Source organism: Elgaria multicarinata, chromosome 2 (genome assembly GCF_023053635.1).
Source record: "Elgaria multicarinata webbii isolate HBS135686 ecotype San Diego chromosome 2, rElgMul1.1.pri, whole genome shotgun sequence".
NCBI lineage: Eukaryota > Metazoa > Chordata > Lepidosauria > Squamata > Anguidae > Elgaria > Elgaria multicarinata.
Genome location: NC_086172.1, coordinates 5,268,079 through 5,290,606, shown reverse-complemented (window position 1 = coordinate 5,290,606; position 22,528 = coordinate 5,268,079). Strand labels below are relative to the sequence as shown.

At 43.4% G+C, this 22,528-nt stretch overlaps 1 protein-coding gene across 1 annotated transcript; it reads left to right on the top strand.

Annotated features, from left to right (window-relative positions):
- The first annotated feature begins 3,617 nt into the window (after nucleotides 1-3,617).
- On the top strand, nucleotides 3,618-17,383 carry LOC134391933 (cysteine-rich venom protein triflin-like). The gene is made up of 7 exons (XM_063115855.1): nucleotides 3,618-3,677; nucleotides 7,827-7,940; nucleotides 9,303-9,393; nucleotides 10,990-11,135; nucleotides 14,201-14,295; nucleotides 15,256-15,344; nucleotides 17,256-17,383. Exons 1-7 carry the CDS (start codon nucleotides 3,618-3,620, stop codon nucleotides 17,381-17,383), a joined length of 723 nt encoding a protein of 240 aa, XP_062971925.1.
- The last annotated feature ends 5,145 nt before the right edge of the window (nucleotides 17,384-22,528 follow it).

Sequence of the window (22,528 nt, the reverse complement as noted above, 5' to 3'; positions counted from 1 at the left end):
AGAACAAAGTCATTAGGAATACTCTGCAGAAGTCTATTTCTTCAGTGTCTGTCGATCTGCCCCAAGGCATGAGAAGGGGGCCCCTGCATTGCTTGCCCCATTCATTGTGTCTTCTGCTCTCGATAGCTGCCCCCTCTCCCAGCTGCTATAACTAAAGGCGTAGTCGAGCAGAAATCTGGGGGAGCACTTTTCCCAGCTGATCCCATTATTTATTTATTTATTGCATTTCTATACCACCCAATACCTGAAGTTCTCTAATAAACGAGGTTTTTTATTTTATTTTTTATTTAAATTATTTTATTGACAATATACATGACATGCAATGAAAATGGCCAACAAATCCATCAATCACATAGAGGGGAAAAAACCCCATACAAACAGAAAGCGAAAGAAAAGAAGAATGGGAAAAGAAGAAAGGGAAAAGACAGTGGGAGGGAAGTGGGAAGAGAAAAAAAGAGCAATATTCCACAGTAATTCAAAAACCATATGAAGATTTAGTACAAAACATAATCATAACAGATGAAATTAAAAACTTAGGGGGTATTACAAATGCAAATATAAACATGGGCATTGTATTTACAGAATGTTTATATCTAAGTAAACCAAATATTCCTGGAGGCTTTTGGAACTAAGGGCCTTGCTAGACCAGGCATTAGCGCGGTGTGAGGCCCGGTTTCCTTCCTGTGCACAGGGGGATCCGGGGTCAGGCCGCGCTGAAGCTTGCCTTAAGCCGGCATAAGCGAATTCGCTTATGGCCCGGCTTTTTCGCAGCCCTGGCCTCAGGCCGGGGCTGCGGAACGTCTAGCAGGGTCCATGGCTTTTTACGACTGCTCGCTTACTCGCAAGTAGCCGGGAAAAGCCACGGACTGGGCACAGCACTCATACGAGTGCTGTGCCCATCGGGCCAGGGGGATCCTGGGGGTGGGGGAGAGGGGCAGGGGGAAGGCCGGACCCGGCAGGAGAGAGGAGGAAAGCCAGACATCGGTGATGGCAAGGGGGGGGGGAGATGTGGATTGGGCCTGGCAAGGGGGGGGGAGAAGATCGGGGAAGGGATCAGGGATGGCGGATGGGGGGAGGAAGAGCGAGCAGGCAGGGGGGGAATCAGGGGCAGGGAGAGCGGGGGGCGCCTTTTTTTTGTAAAAAAAACACACTTACCTTCTCCGGCGTGGCTCCGGCGCACATGACTCCTTTAACAACAACCCCAAAAAATGGCCGATGCTACAGGGCTTCCCGTTGCCCCGTCACGTCCTGTGTGTAGAAGCCGGCGCCGGCGCCGCTAACTCTAGCGCGCCATTGTCCCTCCTCCCTGCCGGCTTATCCGGCAGGTCTAGCAAGGCCCTCAGTGAGTATTACTGTCTTTATTCATATATGTCTTTATTCATATATATCTGTCAGGGATGCTTTGGGATGGATTCCTGCATTGAGCAGGGAGTTGGACTCGATGGCCTCGTAGGCCCCTTCCAACTCTGCTATTCTATGATTCTATGTATTTAAAGGCCCCCACTCAGCAGCAAACGTATCTGATTATCTTTTGTCCTTTTGCTATGTGTAACTTTTGAGTCAATTTTTCTATTAGCACTACTTCCCATATCTTATTATCATAGAATCATGGAATAGCAGAGTTGGAAGGGGCCTACAAGGCCATCGAGTCCAACCCCCTGCTCAATGCAGGGATCCACCCTAAAGCATCCCTGACAGATGGTTGTCCAGCTGCCTCAATTATTTAATGAAATAATTGAAATTCCTTGTAAATCTTTCCAATATATGGCTATAAGCACTCGCGCTGCTAATAAGAAATATCCCACCAGTTTCTTATGTAATAGGTATTTGTGTTGTCCATGGAATAAGTCTGAAATGCCTGTTCTGAAGATTTATAGTAGTTCCCATTATGTTTGAAATTTCCAAAAAGATTTGGTCCCAAAAAACTGAGACCTCTTTACAATCCCACCACATTTTGTGGGAAAGACCCCACAACACATCACAAACCTGCCAACATTTAAAAGAACTATTCCTGGACTAATAGGAATCCTCAAAGGGATGAGATACCATTTCTGAGCTATCTTACCAATGTTTCTCGAAACACGGCTAACGTGGACTTATAAAGGAATTGCGTCCAAAGGGAAGACCATTCCTCCTCTTTAATATCAATATTCCAGTCTCTTTCCCATGCTCTTTTAAAATCGTTCATAAAGATCAAATCTGCACTCAATAAAATATCATAAATCGTGGAGATTACTCCCTTTTCCATGTCTGTAGAGTCTGCTATGAACCTTTCAAACCGAGTAAGGGACCTAGTTCCTTGTTCTTTAATATTGGGTTGCCTTATGAAGGTACTCAATTGGTACCACATTAACCCATTTGTATTATATTGTTGTTGTTCTGCTGTATACTGCAAGGACTGTCCTTGTGGCCAGGGCTGGTGCTGCCATAGAAGCAGCTAAGGTGGCGGCCTAGAGCGCCAACCAAAGAAGGGCGCAGAACGGCGTGCCCGGAAGCTGCTCTCCTAGAGTGGCTTCCGGGCACACCATTCTGAAGCCCCTGCCCCCCCCCCAACCCCAGCGTCCTGGCTTCGAAGCCAGGATGCTGGGGTTGGGGGGCAGGGGGGCGGCTTCAGTATGGCGCGCCTGCCTAGGGCGCAAAATAGTCTGGCACCGGCCCTGCTTGTGGCCATAGCTATCGGGCTGTCACGATGTGCTCCTTCACTTTAGAATTTACCACTACACCACTGGCTGCAGCATTTTAACCATGAAATTCTAGCACACCAGAGCAGGCAGAAAAAAAAAGCCACGGCTGCCTCATTCCCTAATGTATATGGCAATATTGAAGGTATTGCTATGTTCTTTCATCATAACAGACCAAAGGCATTTAGTGATTAAGTAGTCTTGTTTAGAATTGGACTGTCAAGGAAGGTACAGCAACAGAGGTGAACTGAATATTATCAATGAATAAAGAGGGATATGAAATGGATGTAAGGACCTGGGAGACATGTCAAAACACAATTAGAAAACAATTGCTGCAGAAGTACATGCAAAAGCCAGCAAGAAAATCTGATGTGTTATTACATCCATTATTATCATTAGTACGAACTGTTTTATAGGATTACATGCACTTTCTCCGGTTGGAATTCCTGTCTGGATGTAAAGCAACATTGTTCAAATAATTTCTCATTCTTTAGCTACTTGAAAAACCTGTTTTAGGCCCTTTGGGCCTGGAGTTTCCATTGCAACAGATAGCTATGGGTCAAAACTTCACATTATGTTAAGTTTATGGTTTGCCCTTGAGTGTAGTCTTTGTGGGGGAGGGCTGATCCAGGTCCCGGCAGGGCAGGGGGTGGGGGTGGGAGGCTTAACTCTTTGTCCTCTGCTACAGTCCCAATCCAGATGTGGGAGGAGCACTGCTGCCAATTGAGCCAATGCACAGCCAGTATTTCTGATACCAATAGCAGGTCAAGCCTCCAATCCAGTCTATTGCATACTAATTAGGGTAGAAAGTCCTATTGGACGGGTTGGGACTTACCTCTGCATAAACATGCTTAGGGGTTACACTGCAACTTCAAACGCTGCTTAAGCAAGGGAAGATTCTAATTATATTTGCTTATTGTTTTTCTTTCCACAGACATGCTTCTTCCTATTTCCCTCCTGCTGTTGGCTGCAGTCTTGCAGCTGTCTTTAGGACAGGTATGAAACTTGCATAAAACATCTGTTTGACAAAATGCATCTCTGAGCGGCACTTTCTGGGAAATCAAAATGGCAGCGGGTGCAAGTCTGAAAAGAATTTTACATAAGCCCTGAAATACAGCAGAAACAAAGTAGCCAATTTTGTGACGCCACTTGCATAAAGCATCTGTCAGGTATGGCTTGATCCTGAACTGGTGAGGACAATTTCTTAGCAATTTCACCTCAAAATTGTCTGTTTTGTTTCAGCTGAGTTTCAGGGATCATCCAAAATTCTTTTCAGAATTGCAGCAGTTGCTATTCTGATTTCCCAGAAAGCCCCGTTCTAAGGCATTGAGCAGGGGGTTGGACTCGATGGCCTCGTAGGCCCCTTCCAACTCTGCTATTCTATGATTCTATGAAGGTACATTAGAACTTTGGGAGATGCAGATGGCCACTGCGCCCTCAGGCTTTTTTAGATTAAGGGGAAACTACATGGCCTTACTGGGGCTTTGCTTCCTGCTTCTCTTGCGCAGTTGTAAGGGGCTGCATTACACGGGCAAAGATGGGTGGCCATGTAGTCTGTAATTGAAAACTACTCCTCTCAGGGCTCATAGCCTTGAATGGGACAGCGCCCTCTAGTGGGTGCTTTGTAGCACAACTTTTGCTGTACGCGGTAGGAAATCCCATGATATTGCAGAAGAATTGGGATAGCCAGGAATTTTTTAGAACAAAATAACTGGGGAAAGGTGCAGGAGACACGCAAGAGGTTGACGATGTCATCAAAAGGCCCTGCAAACTTCCATGAGCGGTCAGTCATATTTCACTAGGGTGAAGAGCCTCATCATAACTCCCAAACCTCTGCACGTCCCCTGAAGGTACTTACAAAAGGCATCTCTACAATGTATGCTATTCTCATACAAATTACCCACAAGTTGTACCCAAAGCGATCTGAGGTAAAGTGACACAGCGTCCCAGACGAGGTAGAATCTGGTCTTCTATGCACGCAGCTTGTATTCAGAGGTGAAAATGTAGCATGTAATAAAGAGGTTTTCTAGGAAAGGTATTTAAGGCAGCAGTTCTGCAGCTGAAACTCTCCCCACAGCCTGAGTTTGATCCCAGCAGAAGCTGATTTCAGGCAGCCGGCTCGGGTCGACTCAGCCTTCCATCCTCCCGAGGTCGGTAAAGTGAGTACCCAGTTAGCTGGGGGAAAGGTAATGACGGCCGGGGAAGGCAACGGCAAACCACCCCACTATAAGGCCTGCCAAGAAAACGTCAGCGAAAGCTGGCGTCCCTCCAAGAGTCAGTAATGACTCAGTGCTTGCACGAGAGGTTCCTTTCCTTTCCTTTTCCATGATTCCTTACAGTTGTTTACAGGTTCCTTAGACAACATTGTGACCCTCCAGTTTTGCTTCTGTTTTTTAAGAATTCTTTCCTGTTTTTTGTAAGAGCATGCAAAATGGAGTATTATTTCTGAAAGTCAAAGAAAGGGTATTTTCCTACTTGTGTAATTGTGATATTCCGTTATAGCGCAGTGCCACAGAGGTGATTTAGTGGGAAACCAGGAAAGGAAAAGCTCTTTGTGTAGTGCTTGGATCTCCGTTCTGCAATGAAACCGAAAGAAGTTACAGCAGATTAACAGCCTCCTGTAGAAAAGCACAAAGTGTTAACATGCATCCTGATAGTAGGATTCCTGTGCTGTAAGCTGAGAAGTATTCAAGCAGGCCAGTTCCCACCCTCCCATCTTTCCAGTGGATTTTTAGTATTCCTTGGCTCATGGAAGCCACTGAGCATGTTCGGTCCTGATCAGGCTGCAATTTTTGGGTAGGCGGGGCGGGGTGTGTGTGTTATAATGAGGATGACACTGCCTCTTCACACAGACATTATTCACTCAGCTAATGATATCTTATAGAAAGGGCTTGGATAAAGAGAGTTGGAGTGAAGCAGGTCAGATGAGCTTTGTGACGAAGAGGCGAGTCAAAATGTGACGGCTAGGCCTGGGTCTCCCCCACTTTTTAGTGTTATCGGGGGCTTACTAATTGCAGAGGAAGACTGGTGATGGTGGACAAGCTGTCTATCAGAGCAACGAAGCCCTTTTTAACATGAACCTGATCTTCTTGACCAATATTTTTTTCACAATCAAGGTGCTACATAATGGGTGTCAATAACGCCAGCTGGCTTTCCCCTGTCCCCTTGCTCTCCCCAGCTCCAGACATTCCTTAGTACTCAACACAAATTTAGAAGAGCCGTGCCTTGGCATTGACCCAGAGCAGATCTACACAGATAATGTACATTGATGGTGCTATATAAATAATAATAATAATAATAATAATAATAATAATAATAATAATAATAATATGAAATGTCATTTTTTGAGTCATTAAATGTATTATTTTATTATGATTTTATACATCCCCGGGCACATGTATCTATTAATACATTTCTTACCGTTGTGTTGTCCGTAGGTATCCGTTGATCTGGGACACACAATGTATTTTTTATTGCTGTTCTCTGTTCAATAAGCAGTCCCCCATCTGCTTATTGTTCTTCCAACTTCCTCTTTTCTTCCATTGTCCCTCCTCTGAGAGAAACTTCCACACCTGGGAGCTTTTCCTAAGGAGGAGCCACTGAGGGAGGGAGGGAGCCTCCAGGCAGGGTGAGGGGATTTACTTTACTCAAAAGTAAATCCCATTGATTTCAACTGCTAACGTGACCTGCTGCCCCTTGGTCTGTGCTTGGAGGAGAGAGAAGGGGGGGCTGGAAAGATTTCCCCTCTTTCTGCACCCTTTTCCTAAGCACAGACCAAGGGACAGCATGTGACGTTAGCAGTTGAAATCAATGAGATTTACTTTTGAGTAAAGTAAATCCACTAACCCTGCCTGGAGTCTCCCTCCCTGCTTGCTTGCATCTTCAAGTTGATGAACTACAGGTGTGCTGGTTCCCTTATTCAAAAGTAAATCCCATTGATTTCAACTGCTGGCTTACCTTTGAGGAAAGCCCATTGAACAGAGAGAGTCTTACTTCTGAGTAAACACATATAGAACAATGCCCATACATGGAAGGGGGGAGGGAGGTTGTGGCTGCAAAGAGGACCACGAGGCAAGACTGAAAAAAGTCTGCAATTTTGGGTGTGGAAAGAAAAGGAACACGCCCCTAGGAAGCTGACTGGCTTTAAAAATAAATAGAAAAAGAAAGAATGCTTAGAGTTAGGCACATAACAGATCATACTACAACTTATAAGAATAACATCACAAAATAATACGACAGGAAGGGTAAGCGATAAAACGATAAAAGCCAAGCGTCATGTGGTGGAATAAGACGAAAAATGCCATTAAAAACGTTTATAAGTGGTTTATCCACTTATGTATAGATCTGCTCCCAGTCCTTCACAGCCACTATTGTTAAAAGGACAAATTGGTTGTACGAATTGTAGACGTCGTGTACCTGTTGCCCTCATAATAAGGGGAAGCGTGGAGTCAAGTTCCCTGCTTCCTATTTCTGTGGGCAAAAGAAGATGATGACCGCCGTTGAAGAGGCAGCACTGCCTAGAGATCCTTCATTTGTTCGTTTTTTAATGGACCCAAGAACTGTTGTTGTTTAAATGGATACTGTTGTTTTCATATTTTTGATGATTTTAAGTTTTGAATACTTTTTAACGTCCACTGTTTTTAACTTTTGTAAACCACCCAGAGAGCTTCAGCTATGGGGTGGTATATAAATTTAATAAATAAAATAAATATATAGCTCTTGCCTTGTTTCGGCTGGGTAAATGAGTTTTTGGGTTGGTTCAAATATCTGTTGATTGTAAACACTAAAGATAAGGATTTCAGTATCCTGTAGTGGACATTAGAGCCACGAGAGACAGTTCTGACAGTTAAATGTCTTGCCAAGACCCAACACTTCAAGCAGGCTTTCCCTGAAGTGTGGCCTAGCCAGCTGTGGTCTGTAGCACACAGTGTGCAGTTTTACCCCTGATTGGCATTTTTTATTATTATGTAGTTCTATTGTTATCTTTTATTATTGTTTTGATGGTGCAACAGAGTTTAAAACTGCTTTAAAACTTTCTGGAAAGCTGTATATAAATCTGATAGATAAATGTAAAAAACACACACCAAACAAATGGTATTTTTTAAATCAAAGAAATATCTGGTGTTGTTTTGTTTTAAACTTTAGGATTCCTCAGAACCACTGGGTGAGATCTCTGAAGCAGATCAGAATGGAATTATTAACGCTCACAATGAGATCAGGAGAGGGGTATTACCAACAGCCAGCAATATGCTGAAAATGGTAAGAGACTATTTACCGATGTTGCTAGATATTGTTGAAAGGCTTTGTCGCCAGCAAACATCCCCCACAGCCCTTACTGTCCAAGATGATGTAGAACTGAAGCATACTCGCCTGGAAAATGTAAAGACCCAAAGCAAGGTTGTGGCGATCAGTGTTTCCGAAATGTTTTATTAAAAGGATCTGTGAACTTCAGCTGCACAAGATGTGATCTGCAGCTCCTTCAGATGGTTCACTCACCCACCTGCATCTTCTCTCTCCGGAGTTTCCTTTTGCAATTCTTCTCTCCTCTTTGACAGATAATTCTGCACCATTGCCTGTTCCAATCCTCATTTTCTAGCAGTGGTGCAATCAGAACAGGATTTGAGGGCAGAGGTCCAGAATAAGCAGGAGGACCCAAATGTAGCAGGCCTGGCTTACCACATCTTAAATTAATTGAAGCAATACACATCATCATCATCATCATCATCATCACCAAAATTTCTTACCCGCCTCTCCGATTGGATCAAGGCGGGGAACAACAGCAAGCATAAAATACATAAAATACTGATTAAGAACATAGTATACACTGTTAAAAAAACATCCTAAAAGCATCCTAAAAGCATCCGAAAAACATCCTAAAATTCCACTGGATAGGCCTGCCGGAAGAGATCAGTCTTGCTAGCTTTCTTAAATGTTAAAAGTCTGTCAAGCTGACGACTCTCCTCCAGCAGGCTATTGTCATCTGAAGATAACTGCCCCCCCCTCAACAAGACCATTAAGTATCCAAGACCAAAATGCAATATCTGCCCTACTTTTTCCTAGCCCACATTTTATTATCATCATCATCATCAATTTTATACTGCCCATTAACTGAGGCTCTCTGGGCAGCGCACAATTAAAACCATAAACTACAACTATTAACTCAATTAAAAAAATCAAAACTTTAAAAAGGCTTTATAAAACCAGGTAAGTTAAAGTCCAGGGAAAGCCTGTGTGAAAAGGTATGTTTCCAGGAGGCGTTCAAAGGATGTGAGTTTTATTTTATTTTATTGTCTTTGATTTTGAAGTGTACACAGGTTCATTCATGAACCTGTGTACACTTTCCTGGGAGTAAGCACCATGGAATTCAATGGGACTTACCTCTGAGTAGACATGCATAGGCTTAATGTTGGGTGACTAAGGTATGGTGTTTTGTGGGTTTGTTTTTTTTAGCAAATTTGGCTTAGATCTGAAAGTGAAAGTCTGCATTTATTTGGGGTTTGGGGTTTTGGCCTAGCCCACTTTGCCTTTGGCTCTGTGTGGACTCAATTGTATTGTGTGTATCATGACCTAGTTAAAATGTAATTCTCTCTCTCTCCCTCCTTCTCTCTCTGCTCTGCTAAGACATGGAATCAGAAAGTTAGTGAGAACGCCAGGAATTGGGCTGCAAAATGTCAAACAAAAATAAGTCCTTTAGAAAACAGAATTCTGGATGGTAAGTGAAGACTAAGGGCACTTCCACCCATCATGGAAGGGGAAGGGCTGCTTCCAGGTTCAGGGGTCCTTGGGCAAGAGGCTTTCTCTGGGGTTCCCCTCACTAAGGATGCCCATCAACTCCACCTTGCCACTGTGGCTGCTGCTGTCCGTTTGCTTGCCTTTTCCCACTGGGAACAATCTGCATCCCCGCCCAGAGATAGAAGACAAAGCTTCTGCTGGAACTTACTCTCCTCCTCCTCCTCCTCCTCCTCCTCCTCCTCCTTGTTCTCAGGGCCAAAGGATGTGCAGTCTCAGGTCTGCCCTTAACTGTGGGAGTTTTACTCCCCCCTCGCCCCACAGTTGCCAGTGCAAATATGTGTGTGTGTTCCAAATTGAGAAATTAGTCTGAGGAATAGGCAGGCTTCAACCCTTTGCTTCAGACAAGGTTCCTGATTTAGATTTGACCCACAACACCTGCAATTTCCATTGCAAAAAAGCCCTTTTTGTTTCAATGGGATTTGAAACCAAAGTGGGGAAGAGGCAGAAGCCCCCCTCCTCCACTAGTGTCCAAATTCACACACACACACACCTGTAAATTTGTGAGGAAAATTCACACTCAAGGGCAAAACTACAGTGCACTGCTCACTCGCTTGGAGAGGGAGGTAAAGAGGCAGTGACAATGGCGAGGAAGAGACGGGACAAGATTCCATTTACTGGACCCTAATAGGATGTAGGCCTTAGCAGGTGCCTGCTAATGATGATCCCTGAGGCTGGCCCTGGCTGCTCCGTGGAAAAGAAACTAGGGTGGGGGCATTTTGAGCAGAAAGACGGGCCTCTCAGACACGACAAACCTCCCTTCCCCTGGGTCATATATCGACTCAAAACGGAAACTTCCATGGGCTTCTTAGGGTGACCATCTGAAAAGGAGGACCGGGCTCCTGTATCTTTAACAGTTGCATAGAAAAGGGAATTTCAGCAGGGGTCATTTGTATATATGGGGAACCTGGTGAAATCCCTCTTCATCACTACAGTTAAAGCTGCAGGAGCTATACTAGAGTGGCCAGATTTAAAAGAGGCGGGCACCTGCAGCTTTAACTGTTGTGCTGAAGAAGAAATTTCACCAGGTTCCCCATATATATAAATGACCCCTGCTGAAATTCCCTTTTCTATGCAACTGTTAAAGATACAGGAGTCCTGTCCACCTTTTCATAGGGCCACCCTATCTTTATAATATATAAAAAACTAACCAACCTTGGTATGAGACTTGGAGGCATCTCCTGTGTGACATCTAGCTTGGTCCTTACTTGGTAAGAAATTGCTTCCCAGTGTTCTGACCAATGAGTACAAAGCCATTGGGGTGATACGGAAGACTCGAGTGCTTTGAACTTTTTTTCCTCTCTTCATTTTATTAAAATTAGATTTTATTTTAACAGTTTTTTTTATTAAGCATCTAACGTTAATCTAAATATATGAGGTTACTATTTATTTAGTACTTTTGGCTGCAGTCTAAAACTTGTGCAAATTCCTGGGTCAATTTAGCAGCCAATCTTCATAAAGCTGTACTAAGTAATTTGAAGTATATACCTGGAGACGGAGATATTTCTTCTCATTGCAGGAATCTATTGTGGTGAGAATTTTTTAAAAGCAACTCATCCCTTATCCTGGACAAAAGTAATCAAAGTCTGGCATGAAAGAAGAGCTTATTTCAAGTATGGCATTGGGTCAATCAAGGGTAATCATTACAGTGATCCATTTACTCAGGTATGAACAGGAACCTCAAAATCATTTGGAATGTAATATGATATCTGAGGAATAAAATGAACGAAACTGTGGAAATAATGTACAGAATATGTACTCTTATGATGCCCTTATTAAGCGAATCTTGTGTTATCTTGCATGAAATCTTGAGAGGTACATAGATCAGGATTTAAAGAGTTGATATAGCTGTGAACCACCACGTTTGAAAACTCATCCTTTCCCTCCTGCACCCACTTTCCCCCCTCTGCTCTCAGATCCATATTTATTTAGTGACAAAAATGTATATTCCACTCCACATGTAAGAAGATTCCAGAGCAGTGAACAATAAAAAATAAAAAGAATAAACCAACACTTTTTATTTTTTATTTACAGAAACCTAACACAGAATTCCAGGGGTGTGTGCCTATAACGACGTTGCTTTGCCTACTGATATCACCCAAACCCTGCAGCAAAGCTACATCAATCGGTTTACACGGCAGGAGTGAGCACAGGCGATCCAGCCAGTAAAAACCACAGGAGAGTTGTCAGATGGCGAGAATGGGCAGTAAATATCGAGGGACCGAAAACTGCAAAAAAACCTTTTGTTTGTTTTCTGGTAACTCTGCACAACTTTGAAAGTCTGTAGCAGAGCAGCAGCGCTGCTACATTCTATTGAATTTATGCATTATACATCATAATAGCCCTTACTTTCATTCCCCAGACTTTAATATTGCTATGGTGGCCATTGTGAAGCACAACCCCCGCCCCGCATTCCCGCACCTACCCCACATTGGGATCCGGCCCTAACTACGCCCACTTTCTTAATCCAAACCGAAGCCACCACGGAGAGATGAACAAATAACTCTGATGACATCGGAGCAAAGTAAAAAGTCACAGTAAAATGGCACATCGAGAAAGCGCACTTTCACAGGGAATATAAAGATGTGGCTGGAAGTTTGCAGCTGCATCATATAAATAAAGGAGTGCCACTGTGTAGCCATGATGGGATATATAGAGTGTACAGACAAGCCCCAATGAACACTGACTCTAAAAAAATGTGGCTGGTTAATCAATGAAGGTTTGTTCAAATAAAGATGTCTTCAGCAGGAGCTAAAAACAACACAGTGATGGCACCTGTCTGACCTCCAGAGGCAGAGAGTTTCGCAGAAAGAGAACCCCACCATACTGACAGCTCTGCTCCGGGTGGACTCCAGTCAGTCGTAGGTCCATGCAGAACTACCCAGAATATCCCATTTGATGACTTCAGTGACCCAGCAAGTTGATAAGGGAGAAGGGGCTCTCTCTCAAGTATCCTAGTCCCAAGTTATTTAGGGATCTATGTGTGTAGTAGCAAAAAATTAAAAGTGACGTAGTAGCAAATAGGAGAAGGTAAACCCTCAAATGTCAGGAGTTTCTTGCCACTGCTTCTGCATGAGCAAATCCTTGCTGCATGAGGCCAAGCAAAGGAGGGAAGGTTGAACAATCAATGATCGAACCCAGTCTGCCGGTGCACTGAGCTGACGACACACAAAGACACACAATCCACAGCAAACAAGAGTTCATGAAAAACCTCACAGTACTTTTCATGGCAAGTTCTTAGTAATCCAAAGTTCCACTTGGGAGGGAGTATGTGCTGAGTGCCCCCCCCCCCGAGTCTCAGATGATGATGGATTCAAACAGGCAGATAATAATAATAATAATAATAATAATAATAATAATAATAATAATAATAATAATAATAATAGTTACCCACCTCTCTCTCTGGATCGAGGCGGAGTACAACACAATTAAAAACACCATAAAGTACATAGAACTAATTCAAACATTTAAAACCAGTGCATCATTAAAAGCAGCACACCATTAAAAAGGCATCTTAAAATTCAGCTGGGTAGGCCTGCCAGAAGAGATCAATCTTTATGGCTTTCTTAAATTCTGGAAGACTGTTAAGTTGACGAATCTCTCCTGGCAAGCCATTCCACAAACTGGGAGCGGCAGAAGAAAAGGTTCTCTGGGTAATAGTTGTCAGCCTTGTTTTTGTTGGCTGGAGTAAATTCTTTCCAAAGGACCTGAGTGTGCAAGGACACACTCCAGGAACGTAGAGCAGGTGTTCCTAGCAAAGGCTCCTCACCTTTGCACCAGCTTAAAAAGGAAGGCATAGGCCTCTTCCAGACCACTTGACAGACAGGAGCTTTGGCCTTTCAGCAATGTCCCTGTCTAAACAGGGCAGCACTGCTCAGCCCACCAAGATGACGCTTCTGTCTGGGCAACCCCTCTGTAAACCCCCACTCTTTCTCTATCAGCTTCTCACAGTACTTTTCTCTCCCAAGGCTGAGGCTGGCAGATGGCTGGCGGGGAGTAGAGGCTCTGAGAATGCTGACATAGATTAATTCACACAGGTAGGCTGAACAGGCCCAAAACCTTCCAGACCACTTCTAATTAAATCTTAACTTAAACTACGAGACCCTCAAGGCCATGTCTTAACTATCCTGACATTCACATATATATCTAAAAACAAACCTTTTTCATTGTGACAAATGTATGAGTCATACATTTGCCGTGGATCCAGCATTTTTATTTATTTATTTATTTATTTATTACATTTTTATACCGCCCAATAGCCGAAGCTCTCTGAGCGGTTCACAAAAATTAAAACCATCATAAAACAACCAACAAGTTAAAAACACAAATACAAAATACAATATAAAAAGCACAACCAGGATAAAACCACGCAGCAAAATTGATATAAGGTTAAAATACAGAGTTAAAACAGTATAATTTAAATTTAAGTTAAAATTAAGTGTTAAAATACTGAGTGAATAAAAAGGTCTTCAGCTGGCGACGAAAGGAGTACAGTGTAGGCGCCAGGCGGACTTGTTGCTGTGTAATGTATGAGACAGGTGAACATGTGGCACAAGCTGCATTATATAGGCAATCCTGCATCTCTGAAGCTGGTGGAACCAGATATACACTAATTTTGCTTTACAAATCCTACCATCCCAGGATAGTATGATTAAAAGTATTGCATGGACTTGAATTCTGGATTTAAATGTAACTTTTAATGTTTCCCTTTGCCCTCCTTATATTCATAGCTCATTTGGTATAATTCATACCTGACTGGATGTGCAGTTGCCCACTGCCCAGAGCATCGTACTCCTTTCTTATATTTCTGCCAGTATTGCCCTGGGTAAGTATCCATTTTGAGTACAATATTCTTAATTCACCTGTTCAAGAGCCCCGTGTGCTTTTAGATGCAGGCACCAGGGCATCTGTGTGATGGCTCTTCCAAACCATTCTCTCTGATGTGTTACTTGTGCAAAGAGTCTTTTATGTGTGGGGAAATTCATAATTCCCCCCAATAAAATACTTTATACATATAAAAAACTCCCCAAAGTGCAATCCAAAGTGATGTCCTTCAGCTAAATTATAGGTGTGGAAATTTTTTCTTGCTCCCATCTTGAATCAATAATTGCCACATAAGGGCCATCTGATGGGAGTTTGGGGGTGGGGATGGTAGGGAAATGTCTGCACTAGAATAAAATCAAATGGTAGATACACCTATATTATCTAAAGTGAAGAAGACAACTTGCCACTTCGAAAGGACATCTGTGCCTAGCAGCAAAAACAGGGGTCTTAGAGAAGTAGGAGCACTACCCAAAGGAAACTGTTCATGTGTAAGACGGTGATCTCAAAGTGAGCAACTGGGTCTTATCATTTTATCAAAAGGTTTGGAAGTCAGAGGAAAGTATGTTCTACAAAGGTTGTCACACAGAGTAGGGCTAGGATCTCTTCTCGATCATCCCAGAATAAAGGACGCGGAATAATGGGCTGAAGTTACAGGAAGCCAGATTCCGGCTGGACATCAGGAAAAACTTCCTGACTGTTAGAGCAGTACAACAATGGAACCAGTTACCTAGGGAGGTTGTGGGCTCTCCCACACTAGAGGCCTTCAAGAGGCAGCTGGACAACCATCTGTCGGGTATGCTTTAAGGTGGATTCCTGCATTGAGCAGGGGGTTGGACTCGATGGCCTTGTAGGCCCCTTCCAAGTCTACTATTCTATGATTCTATGATAAAAGTGCTTCTACATGCTATCTTTATCCTCTAATGTTTGATATGAAACGTGTTTCATTGCTCTGTGATTCCAGTGGGAACATAGTAGAAAAATTATCAAGACCTTACAAACAAGGCCCATCATGTGGAGACTGCCCTCGCAACTGTGAGGATAAACTCTGCAGTAAGTTGCTGGTGATATATGTTACAAATTGCTAGGATTGTGGGGTGAGATACAGACCAAGACTCAAAAAATGTAAATGCAATTCCTAGAACACTTATATTTAGAAAAAAAAGGCTGCTCAGTTCAACTCATTCACACTTTCCACATTCACTGAAATAGTGACCAGTGTTGGAGCAACAGAACCAGGTGGCTGACCCAGGAGCAGGCGTGCAGCTCCTCCTCCAGTGTCCGTGTCTTCTTCAGACTTCTGATGACTTTGATATATTTTTAATACTCTTCCTTACCAAGTCTTTACACAATGTGCAAAAACAGGTCTTCTGACTACAGTATGTGTCCTGGGGGGAATCTACACTATTGCTTTTAAAGCACTTTAAAGCACTTTGAAAACGTTTTGAAAACTGTATATGCAGTGTGTCCTGGGCCCCAACAGTTGTCAAAAGTGTTATAAAGCGCTTTAAAGCAGTAGTGTAGACCCTCCCCCCTGGTTGCACATTAAGTGGAATCATTTCATCTGTTTTGGAGATTTCTTTTTCCGATACTAAAGGGCATCACCTTTTCCCTCAGAAGCCTCAACTGCTGCCTCACCTGCAGGCAATCTATGGCATTTGCCTGAGACGTTAAGCTTATTCCAGAAGTCTCTTTTCTCTTCCTTGCACCACTGATTAACTGCATCTCGTTTATTTTTCACACTCAGCTTTGCACATAGGCACACATGTTATTCCAATTCTTCAGCCGTTTTCTCCTTGTAACTCTGCATATTTCTTTTGGTAACTTTTTCCTGCCATTCAAACCTCAAGGATTCCTTTTGCCCCCAAAAGGAGCCATAATATGATTTACATGGCATATAAAGCAACTTCGCTGAGTAATAGGAATTGACTTTTAAACTAGTATCAGTGATAGATGTAGCGAAGCACATCCAGAATCTTTGCAAAGCTTGTTCTCCTGAGGGCACTGGTTCCCAAAAATGGGTCTCCAGATCGTGTTGGATTATAGCTCCCATCAGTCATACCCAGCATGGCCAGTAGTTGGGGATGATGGGCGTTTAGTCCAACAACATCTGGTGACCCAAGGTTGGAAAGCACTTCCTTAGTGAGCCATCTATATTATTTCTTACAAGCTGTATTAAGATTTGGCACTTTAAGCTTCATGACATTTAAGTACCACCGCAAAGAAGGCTGTATTAAGAGTTAACCTCCCATGGAAGCAGATCCATAAACAAGTCATGTTGCATCATGAGCGGCAACATTCCCAGGTGATTAGGCTTCTATGAGTAATAATTAGTTAACACTATCAGTCAAGTCCTGAAACAGACAGAAAGCCACTAGAGTTAAGCTGGAAGTGGAGTGGCATGGCTATATGGTACGCTGTCTACAATATAAAAGAGGATGTGTGTCAGTCTTTCAGTCAGTCTATTTGTTCATCAGCTCCAAGCATGTGAAAGCTAGATGATTTAAGGGCTATTTTTTCAATGCATTAATTAATTTTAATTAAATTGTGGCCCTGGGGTTGAAGCTGACAGTAGCATTTTCAGTCCCTAGGGGAAGACATATGCCTAACCCACTGCATAAGCTTGCAGTCAACACAGGTTTGAAAGCAGGGTAGTTTAGTAGGCCAAGGGACAGAGTTAATAAATGTCACCGTGGGGCAGCATCTCCATAGGAAAATGGGGTGGACTGGGCAGACCTCTCCCCTAGTGGGCTATGGGTAGGGGCCATGCTTAGGGGCACCAGCGAGTCCATGGGCTCAAGTGGAAGAATGCTCAGAATGAGGTCACTGAACAGCTTTGATTAATGGAGATAAATCAGTTTGGCTTTAGGAAGATTAAAACAGTGCAGTGTGGAAAGAGTAGGGAAGAATAATACTAAAGTCTTTCTTTTGCATCTAACTTTGTTTCCATTTGATCGCTTCCAGCCAACCCTTGCAAGTACAGAGATGAGATAGAAGGTTGTGATGTACTGCAAAACATATCGAGCTGTGATGAAGCACTGTTGATAGAAAAGTGCAAGGCCACCTGTCAATGCAGAACAGAAATTAAGTAACGTATGTGAAGATCACAAATACTGATCTTGAGAAAACTGTTCTTCATAGAAGAGGATGGAAATTCAGCATTAAAAGAAAACCTCCATTTTTACTCTAACTGATCCAAAATTGGGATTTAAAGTTATTGGTGTAAAGGTATTTCCAATTGTCAGTTGTAAAGAGAGTGAGATAATTTTTTCAAACAGTGCATGACTATCTTGCTTGTTTCTTTTATGTATTGTTTTGCTTCGGAAAAGCTTTTAAACACTTCAAAGTTAAACATATAAATACTGCATTTTGCCCCATATTCTAACTTCACTTTAGGTTTTAATTCTATGCAAAACAGCTGTACTATTTGGATGTATTATCTAAATGGTAGCCAGACCAGGAGAAGATATATCTCTAAGGCTTTAGTTGGGATCAAGGCCATGTTGGTGAACATTGCCAGCTCAGAGCGGTCTTGCTGCTCCAGACTGAATAAACTAAATACCGACTGATTTAGGGCTGCCATTCTTCTGGCTGTCGATAGCTGGGTCTTCCCCATGGGCACCTAGTGGGGGCAAGTTCAAACAATGCCTGCCAAGATGGAAAATTAGACCTGTGGAAGGTTAGAAAAGAAAAAATATAACTTTTTTGAGAGAAATTTCTTCTGAGAAATTTTGTCGCAGCTCTTGGTTATCATTCTTCAGGGTTCAGGGTCTTCCTCAGGGTCTTCCAAATATTGAGAGTGGCTGTGGATACATCTTGGCTCTACTGCAGATGTTTAGAAGGCTTCTGCTTCCCTAAAAGCCTTCTGGCAGGTGTTAAGGGGCAACGTTGTGTCCAGCCCCAGGGAAGAGGTGGAGCTAGTGCTGTGCCAATTTCCTTTAAGTTTTCTTTCCCCATTAAAGAGGTTTCCATTTTTCTGCCCCATTCTCAGGGCCTTGTAATAATTTATTTTGAATTTTATGACAGTAGCTAGAGTTATCTTTTAATCTTTGTATTGTATTCAGGCACAGAAATTAACTGTGTTTTTAAATAGAGCAATTTTTCACAGACCTCAAATAATGCAAACGGTTTATCTGGGACTGGGCCTTTCCTGCATTAATAGAAATATATGGTAGCTTCCAAAACGTGCGAAGTACTAGTTCCCCTCTATTCGACCCTGGCTAGGCCTCATCTTGAGTATTGTGTCCAGTTCTGGGCTCCACAATTCAAGAAGGATGCAGACAAGCTGGAGCGTGTTCAGAGGAGGGCAACCAGGATGATCAAGGGTCTGGAAACAAAGCCCTATGAAGAGAGACTGAAAGAATTGGGCATGTTTAGCCTGGAGAAGAGAAGATTGTGGGGAGACATGAGAGCACTCTTCAAATACTTAAAAGATTGTGACACAGAGGAGGGCCGGGATCTCTTCTCGATCATCCCACAGTGCAGGACACGGAATAATGGGCTCAAGTTACGGGAAGCCAGATTCTGGCTGGACATCAGGAAAAACTTCCTGACTGTTAGAGCAGTACAACCATGGAACCAGTTACCCAGGGAGGTTGGGGGCTCTCCCACACTAGAGGAATTCAAGAGGCAGCTGGACAACCATCTGTTGAGTATGCTTTGAGGTAGATTCCTGTACTGAAAAAGGGTTGGACTCAATGGCCTTGTAGGCCCCTTCCAACTCTACTATTCTTGATTCTATGGCTCAGTTTTCTCCAATGTTTCAACCTTCAAAACCCATAAGAGGCACACATGTTGTACTGACATGTATGGAAGCCATCCTACTGTAATATCATGTGCTGTCTATGAACCTTCAACTATTGAATCTGCACTGAGGAGTTGGTAATTGAGTTGGTGACACATACAAGTTTATATACAAGTTTATATACAACCCCTTGGGATGGCTCCTACCTAACCCTGCAACAGTGTTTCTCCTAGATTTCAGGATTTCTTAAAAAAATATATTATTGCATTTATATCCCGCCATTTTTCCTGCAAGGAACCCAATCCTCCTCCCCCTGTCCACTTTATCCTCACAACACCAACCTGGTGCGTTGGGCTGAGAGTCTGTGACTGGCCCAAAGTCACCCAGTGGGTTTCCATGGCTGAGTGGGGATTAGAACCCAGATCTCCTGACTCCTAGTCTGACACTCTAGCCACTATACCACACTGACTTATATTAATGAGAGCAGCACTGCCACTTGCTCACTCACCTTCTATCTCTGCCCAGGGGCGTAGACGTCTCAATTTGGGGAGGCATAGAAAATGGGAGGCAGGCTTATTTTTTTGTATCTATGCATATATTTCTATTTCTGGAAACCAACTTTCTTCAGTAATAGATCCTCGAGTGTTTAAAGCCACATATTAAAATAACAAGCACTCAACAAAATTATTACATTTTAATTATCATTTTATGATACTTTACACTCTACCCCACCATTCATAGTCCTATACAATATACCAGTGTTCTTCAAAAAAATTTCCCCATGACCCAGTGCAATAATAGCATATACCCTCAAGACCCTATTCCTGTGCTTAGTCTGAAAATGTCTGACGAGGAATATGCCTTTGATGTACTGTATTAATTTAAGGAGATTCTTTATAATTAAGTAAATCCTAGTGAACTCTCTGGAAATTACTTCTAAATAAACATACATAAGTTTAGGTAGCTAAAAGTGTTTAATAGTAGCAGGATCATGCTGTTATGTGTATGTTGTTGTTGTTGTTGTTGTTGTTGTTATTATTATCTCACCTTTTCCCCAGTACTGGGACTCAAAGCAGTTTACAAGATTAAAACATGTGCAATTAAAATGCATGAATATAAATTTACAAACGTTAAAATAGAATTAATCCTGCAGTAAAATTAAAAACATGTAAAAAAAAATTAAAAACAGTAACAGGTTAAGAAAAAATCCAATGCATTAACACAGGTCCAGAGTAGTTCCAAAAGCCTGCTGAAACAAAAAAGTTTTTGCCTGCCTCCGAAAGTGTAGCATAGAGGGAGCCAGTCCAGCTTCCCTGGGAAGGGAGTTCCAGAGCCTTGGAGCAGCCACCAAGAAGGCCCTCTCTTGCGTACCCATCAGGCGTGCCTGGGATGTTGGTGGGACTGAGAGAAAGGCCTCCAGAAGATCTCCGAGCACGGATAGGCTCATATGGGAGAATACGGGCTTTCAGGTAACCAGGACCTGAGCCGTATAGGGCTTATAGGTCATAACCAGCCCAGAATAATTGTGCCCGGAAACAGACTGGAAGCCAGTGGAGCTGTTTCAACAGGGGAGTTGTGTGCTCCCTGTAACCAGAACCAGTCAGCAATCTGGTTGCAGCACTTTGAACCAGCTGAACTTTCTGAACACTCTTCAAAGGCAGCCACACATACAGCATGTTACAGTGATCCAAACAGGATGTAACTAAGGCTTGTGTCATCGTGGCCAGGTCAGCCATCTCAACGAATGGGCGCAGCTGGTGCACTAGCTTTAACTGTGCAAATGCACTCCTGGCCACTGCCAAATCCAGACTCAGGACTGAATCCAGAAATACACCCAAGCTGCGAACTTGTGTCTTCAGGGGGAGTGTAACCTCATCCAGCACAAGCTGAATCCTTGTCCCCTGATCTGCCTTTCAACTGACCAGGAGCACATCTGACTTGTCTGCATTAAGCTTCAATTTGTTTGCCTTCATCCAGTCTATTATTGCCGACACTGAAACAGCTTCCTTGGAATTTGGTGGAAAGGAGTAGTAGAGTTGGGTGTCATCAGCGTACTGGTGGCACCACACCCCAAAACTCCGAACAACGTCTCCCAGCAGTTTCATGTATATGATAAATAGCATGTGGGACAAAACAGAACCCTGAGGGACTCCACAGGTCAATGGCCAAGGAGTCGAACAAGAGTCCCCCAGCACTACCTTCTAGGTCCAACCCTCCAGGAAGGAATGTAAAACAGTGCCTCCACATCCCATCAAGGCGGCCCAGAAGGATATCATGGTCGATGGTATCGAACACCACTGAGAGGTCCAGCAGGACGAACAGGCGCACACACAACCTGTCCAGTTTCCAGCATAGGTCATCCACCAAGGCGACCAAAGCAGTTTCTGTCCTATAACAAGGTTTGAAGCCAGATAGAAATGGATCTAAATAATGTCTCATCCAGGAATCCCTGGAGTTCGGAGGCCACCACATGCTCTAATACCTTGCCCAAAAATGGAATATTGGAGACTGGCTGGTAGTTATCCAATACAGTGGGGTTCAAGGAGGGCTTTTTCAATGTGGGTCTTATTACTGCCTCCTTCAAGCAGGTTGGCAGCCTGCCTTGGCAAAGGGAGGCATAGACCACTCCACTTACCCACTCAGCCAGTCCCCCTCTGGCTGCTTTTATAAGCCAGGAAGGGCAGGGATCTAGTACACACGTGGTGGCTCTCACCTCTCCAAGGATCCTGTCCACATCATCAGGCTGTGCAAACTGAAAAATATCCAAAAATACTAGACAAGCAGGTGCAAGTGTTACATCCACTGCTTCTGTATCAACTATAGCAGCCAAGTCAAAGCAGATCCGAGCAATTTTGTCTGCAAAATGCTGGGCAAATTGGTCACAGTGGGCTGTTGAAAGGTCAGTGTTTTCTTCTTGGGGGGCAGCGTGTAAAAGGCCCCTGACAACCTGAAACAGCTCCGCTAGATGGCTCTTTACAGACGCAATCGTGGCAGAAAAAAAGAGAGGGTTTTTTGGCTGCCCATATTGTCACGGAGCAGGCCTTCAAATAGGTTCTAGCCTGTGTTCTATCAGATTCACTCCAAGTTTTCCACCAACGTCACTCCAGTCTCTGTCTCACTCATTTCATCACCACCAACTCCCTGGAAAACCAGGGGGCTGGTGTGGCTTCACTTTGTGAGAGAAGACGCTCAGGAGCAATCATGTCCACCGCCCTGGTCATTTCTCCCTTCCAGAGATCGACCAGGAAGTTGACAGAATTGCCTGCCTAGGCAACAGGAAAATCCCGATGAACCATCAAAAAACCATGTGGAGTGCCAGCAAGTCTAAACCCCACCAGGTAGTGCTCTGTCCATGACAATGGAACTATAGAAAGTTCCTCCACTCTCAGATTCCGGTCACCCCATCCAGCACAGAAAACAAAGTCCAAAGTGTGCCCAACAGTATGGGTGGGGGCAGATACTATTTGGGGCAGCCCCATGGTTGTCATGGTGG

Bases quoted from the DNA above. Each gene is read 5' to 3' on its own strand.
- LOC134391933 (XM_063115855.1), top strand. From the start codon at position 3,618: ATGCTTCTTCCTATTTCCCTCCTGCTGTTGGCTGCAGTCTTGCAGCTG. The intron at 9,394-10,989 runs GTAAGTGAAGAC...TTCTCATTGCAG, and splicing joins AGAAAACAGAATTCTGGATG to GAATCTATTGTGGTGAGAAT. The intron at 14,296-15,255 runs GTAAGTATCCAT...CTGTGATTCCAG, and splicing joins TTCTGCCAGTATTGCCCTGG to TGGGAACATAGTAGAAAAAT.